General features: G+C 36.7%; 1 protein-coding gene across 1 annotated transcript in view; it reads left to right on the top strand.

Moving 5' to 3' along the window:
• The first annotated feature begins 2109 nt into the window (after positions 1–2109).
• LOC147184663 (disks large homolog 1) overlaps positions 2110–6000 on the top strand; it is a 47127-nt gene continuing 43236 nt past the window's right edge. The window contains exon 1 of the mRNA XM_086085477.1: positions 2110–2518. Within this exon, the coding sequence (XP_085941603.1) occupies positions 2472–2518 (47 nt within the window). The 5' untranslated portion in view covers positions 2110–2471. The remainder of the gene's footprint in view (positions 2519–6000) is intronic.

The raw sequence follows: 6000 nt of genomic DNA, 5'->3' as shown, positions 1-6000 counted from the left end.
AGAGTAAACAACCATTCTGTTACAGACAGTAGAAGGGGAAAAAACACATAATCAGTTTACAGGTACATATACTAAAAATGGGCATTATTTCACAGGATTACAATTTCTATTTACTTGTTGTTTACCGGACTTATCTTGAGACCTGTATGCTTTGGCTACAATAGTTGTGAATTTGGCTTTTCTGTATATTTTAATATTATGAATTATATATCCTTCCACTACATACTGTAGACCCTTTTTCCTCGATTGGGACAATATTGCACCTGTATTGCTCCAAAAACACTCAGTGACGTGCCCTGGTATGTTTATTTACATTGTAAGTGTCCAGTAAATGTCAGACGTCAAGTGAGGCGAGCGTGCCTTTTGCGAAAGTTCAATTTTCAACATTGGAGTTGTGAGGCCCAAAGTTGTAGTAATTTCACAGGTCCCCTTTTCCCTGCAATCATATCACATGTTTTGGAGCTGGGTGCAGGAGTTAGAGTACCTGGAGAGAACCCTCTTCCGCATAAAGGAACATTCAATATGCACACAAGTTGAAAGTTTCATGTTTAGTTCCTTTTAAAAAATCTTGGTTGCTACTTTAAAAAAAAAATCTTATTATGAAGATCCGGTCTTATTAACCCATAACCATAAATCCCAGTTTGCCCACAAAAATATGTTGCTAAGGTTGAAAGTGCCGCTTGGTCTTGCCGGTCATGCATGATTTGGTTCTCTCCAGGTGCTTATCTGATTTCCCAGGTTGCTGCAGCTTGGGTTCTGACCAAGACAAAGAGATTCGAACATATCACTCCAGTCCTTAAGGCTTTACACTGGCTCCCAGTCAGCTGTAGAATCAATTTTAAAATTCTGGTACTGCTCTATAAATCACTGAATGGTTTGGGTCCTGAATATATTTAAGAAATGCTGATTGAATACAAACCCAGCAGGGCTGTGAGATTTGCAGACTTGGGTCAAGTTCGAAGTAAACTTGGTGAATTTGCATTTAGCTGTTATTCTGCACACAAATGGAATAAGCAACCAACAGAAGTTAAGTCAGCCCCGAGTGTAAATGCTTTTAAATCCAGGTTAAAAAACTTATCTTCCCCCTATAACTCTGATTAAGGTATTTTAAACATTTTCTAATCTTTTTTTTTCCTTTTAATTATTTTTTAGAAAACTCCCTTACACTAAATGTTTTTAAAGTCTTATGTCTAATGTTTTAACATTGTCAATGTATGTTCTTTTTGTAAATTTTGTAACTTATTTTGTTTTCTCTTCTTTGCCTCTGAATGTTGTTAACTGCTGTGTTTGTTGATGCTTATAGGTGTTGTCTTTCCTTATGTAAAGCGCATTGAGTTGCCTTGTGTATGAAATGTGCTATAGAAATAAACTTCCCTTGTTTTATCATCTAGTTACAGACCACGGATTACATCTGATGTGGTATTCCATGGTCTTGTGTATTTTTTCTCATGAAATGAATCAAAAGAATAATCTGTGTTTCAGTGATTTCGGAAGCCTAAAACAAGTGGTTTTGTCGGAAACTTTACAGAATTGACAATTCAACATTTCAACATCTATTCAGAATCAGATGATTAAATACTTAGCACATGATTGTTGTTTCTTAGCTTGTCTCATTGATGAGTTTAAATTCTAGCCTGCAAGAAGGGATGTGAGTTTATCCAAGTGCAATAATTACATAACATTAACATTACTGTCCTTAGAAAGTCCTACACTTTTTTCTTAATATGGTTTGCAAACCAAAAATGACATAGGTTACATTTTTTTTTTGCAGCAATTACTGTTACATACAAGCATAGGCTACATATTACATACATACATACATTGTTGAATTAGGATTTAATAATGGGTCATAACAATCCTTCAGTAAATTCAAAATATGACCTCGTCAACCCCAATCATTATCGTGGTTTTGCATTTTATCCAACAAATTTATAGTCTATAGATAGAATTGATATAAAATTTTATTATTATTTATTTATTTCCCCCCCACAACGAATACTTTTTTATTTTATTTTTAACTGATACGAAATACAGTGTGAAGTAACCAGCATGGTTGAGCAAGTACTGCACAGCATTGGATTGCATCTCACAGTGGGGGTGAATTGTTACCTCCTACGCCATACACTACTTCAGCTGTTGGCAACAAACTGGCCTTTAAAGTCCAACAGGCAGTAAGCTGACGGGGACGGCGCCAGGATATTTCACAGTCTTGGATCTTCTCTACCCTTGTTAATTTTCGGCGACTTTTAAATTACGTAAGAGATTAAATGTGCCGTTGAAGGTGGGAGATGTAAACAGCGTGTCGGCTGAGACGGTGGTTTACGGGAATATAGAGGCAGCCTGTGCAGACGCGCGCGCGTATCATCATCATGCGGCGGCTGGTCGGAGGCTAAGGCTGGGGAAGCTCTGCTCGACACACTGAGCGACCGTTTGCGCGTCCTTTCTGGCGGAGAAACTGGCTCCATGACAAGATGCCAACCTTTTCCGTTATGTATAAAGGAGCTGTCATCATTAGCAGGTGAGCAATGAACGGGGGAAATAAGTGGTCATCTGAAACAATGTGCGCACTTTTGTGGATGTAGGCTACTTTTGATAAACAACTGTATCTTTGTTGTCATGGTAGCAAGATAGTCTATATGTGTAGCTCTTTTGCCAAACAAACAGAAGGCCAGACAGAAACTATTTATATTTAAAAATAATGTTTGAATCGGAAACATTTACGCGTATTTTTGCACGCGGGCTATGACTTCGGAAACCAGTGTCGTACAGCGCTTTCGATTTTCGCATCCGTTCTGTGTAGATGTTAATATTTTGGGGATTTGAGAACAACATGTAAAAACAGCAGCTTGGCTTCTCGTTCTTTCCTCTTTGCTTCGGTCAAGGTTGAACTCTTCCATCTGTCGTCTATGCTCGCCCAGCCGCCGTGCGCAACGAGATCTGGGTGGATTTACTCTGCCTTGTCAGTAAAAGCGGTTTTGTGGATTAAAACCATTGTCTGGTATGTTTGGAAATGTCCAGAAAAATTGACCGGACTATCCTATCAATAAGGAGTTGTAAATTCAGGCCAAAGTGCAACCATCACCGAGTAGCAGACGTTTCTAAATGTGTGTGTGTGTGTGTGTGGGGGGGGGGGGGGGGGTGGGGGGGGGGGGGCTTAGTATGCATATCCAAAGATTATGCCAAATGCTTTTGTTTTGTAAACAATTCATTTCAGTCGGCGTCTCTAAATGTTGAAATATATTTAAGTATATATTATAATGTACAACATTCAAACAATCCACAATTAACAGTGTTTAACATGAATGAAATTTGCAATTTGTTTGAAATTTGAAATGTATTTCATTTAAGTAACAAGTCATATTTTTTTGTTTCATTTTCCACACACCCTACGAAAAAAATAAGAAATTTGTTACTCCTAGCATTTTATTTACAACCACATAATGTTACTAATGTTATTATTTAATAATAATGTTATTAAATCCTGCTATTAAACCCCCCCCACTTCTGGACTAAAAATGTTAAGGCATATATACTGAGTAAATGCTAAGATGTATTCTTCAAGCTGTTTTGTGTGTGATGTTTAAATCTCTTATTTTGAAATCTAATCTTTTAATTTGGAGGGCCAATGAACAAATAAACAAATCAACTGTAACTAGTGAAACAGTATGAATGAAGTTAAACACTGTTCATAGTACAATATAATGAGGCAAATTAGCCTGAAACTTCATTAGCAAGTAATGATGTATAATGGTGATGCTGGAGTTTTACTGCTTTGAATGCAAGTCTGCTAAATACACACATAAGATCCGGTGTAGACTGTACGCTGGATCTTATTATTTTATCTTAGTCTTTTAACACATTTAATGGTAGTCCCTTTTTTTCCATTGGTGTTGCACAAAATCAACAAAAAGGCAAAGAAAAAGCAAAGCACACTCAGATGTTATCCTCATGCCTCTGCTTGCTGCACTGAGACTTACAGTGTGCATGACATCACACGTGATGGCGGTTTCAACACAAAGGATTTTTTTTGTTACCTTTTTTTGACTATGATTTCCTGTTATCTCATACTTTGGGCCATCACAAGTTGATAGGGACCACCCCCAACTCTGGGCCGTTTGGTCACAGGGGCCAAAAACACCCCTTTTAGGAAAAGGGTGTAAAAAGGTAACAAAAAACATCCTGAGGAGTGGACCTGGCTCCCGGCCTTACTGACATTATGTGCTAATTCATAGACAATATTTCCAACATATTTGGGGGTTTAATTCTAAGCCTATGGGTTGACTTTAAAGGTCTCACTGTATTATTTGTCACTTCTTCTTTAGATGTTAAGGAAAGTGATGCTTCTTAACATGAAGTTTCAGCTGCCATTTCATTGTGTCCTCAATTAGCCTCATTGTTTCACAGCCAGCCGTGGGAGGATCAGAATGCTTGTTATAAACCCTCTGCAGCTGAAATATTGATAATTCCCCTTGTCATACTTCTGGCAGTCACACAGAAAATGTTTTTTGTTTTTGTAAGAAATATAAGCTATCACTGCATGAACACTAGGCCAAAATAAGATAAACTATACAGGTAGACATAATTAATAACGTACAGTTGAGTTTCATGTGAAGTGGCATTTTGGTAGTGCATATCAACAGAAATGGAGAGGATAAGTAGTAATTTATATACAATGTGTTAATTATGCAAACGATCAAAATCTCATCTACACTGCTTTGATGCAATACTGCACACAATGTCTGCCAAAATACTCTACTATTAGTAACGATACAATGAAAAGGCACTGATAAATACAGTGGGAGGACAAAATAGCGATATCACAATAATGTACATGCTTGTATAAGCAGAACTATAAATGTACAAAAGCTAAATTTTGTCTAGTGACACCAAAATGCTATGAATCATCACCAAAATTCTCACGTCACGTCAAATACTCATGTCACCTTTAATTTCTAAAATTCTCACCAAACAGCGCAATCTCAAGTTTACATATGCCTCGGGTTTGTTATGTAAACTTTCAAACACTTGCATCATTAGGCTATCTCTCACAGTAACTATACACCAACAATTAAAAAAATAAAACAAAAATGATACTGTTGTTGTCCTTTAAAAATATTCTGTTGAGTATGACTTTTTTTTTTTACTGTATGAATCTCAGTACTCTTGCATTTACCATTCAAGTTGTATATCACTGGCATCGGGACAAAACCTTGTATCTCCAAAATCACTTTTCAGGAGACCCTATAGATGGCATGTTTGTTCAATTATTAACATTACATCATCAAAGAGAGCAAGCCATTTTCAACACTTTAGATTGCTCAATGATTTGTAAAAATTACACCCACACGTGTTCAGTGACCAAAAGTATAGATTTTTGAAAAAAAACGATGACATTTGCCAAATTGTGACTTTATGAGGTTTTAGCCCGACACCAGTGATATTTAAACAACCAATAAAACAAGCTTTATTACATTATATTACATCAGGGGATAAATTGCAGTAGATGTAAAAAGTCTAAACTTGTGATGTAATAAAATGAGACCAAGATGAATCATTAAAAATCATTATTTATTTATTTATTTATTTATTTTGCTTTGTAGCAGAAGGCTGAAGGTTGTGTGCTTAGCATTGGTATTTGGGACTACGGTATTCTTAATTCCTTGTACCTTAAGTGAGATCTCCCCACCCCCCACCAAAAAAAAGTACCATCTGAAGAAAAACAGCCGCAAAGCATGATGTTGCCACCATCATGTTGCACTGTATGTAGGCTATTGTGTTGTTTTGCTGATGAGCAGTGTTGGGTTTATGGCCAAAAAGTTCAACCTTGGTTTAATTTAATAACACATTTTCCCACATGCGTTTTAGAGATTTAAAGTGTAGTGTTTTTCTTTTCACTAAGTAAGATAAGGCTTCTGTCTACCCCATAGCAGACATACGAAGAAGACGGGAAATTGGTTTCACAGGTACTAAACAGCCAGTACTCACCAGAATTTTTGAAGC

This window comes from Leptonotus elevatus, chromosome 1 (assembly GCF_054856555.1).
Source record: "Leptonotus elevatus isolate MCC_2025b chromosome 1, RoL_Lele_1.0, whole genome shotgun sequence".
Classification (NCBI taxonomy): domain Eukaryota; kingdom Metazoa; phylum Chordata; class Actinopteri; order Syngnathiformes; family Syngnathidae; genus Leptonotus; species Leptonotus elevatus.
This window is presented reverse-complemented; position numbering and strand designations above follow the sequence as displayed.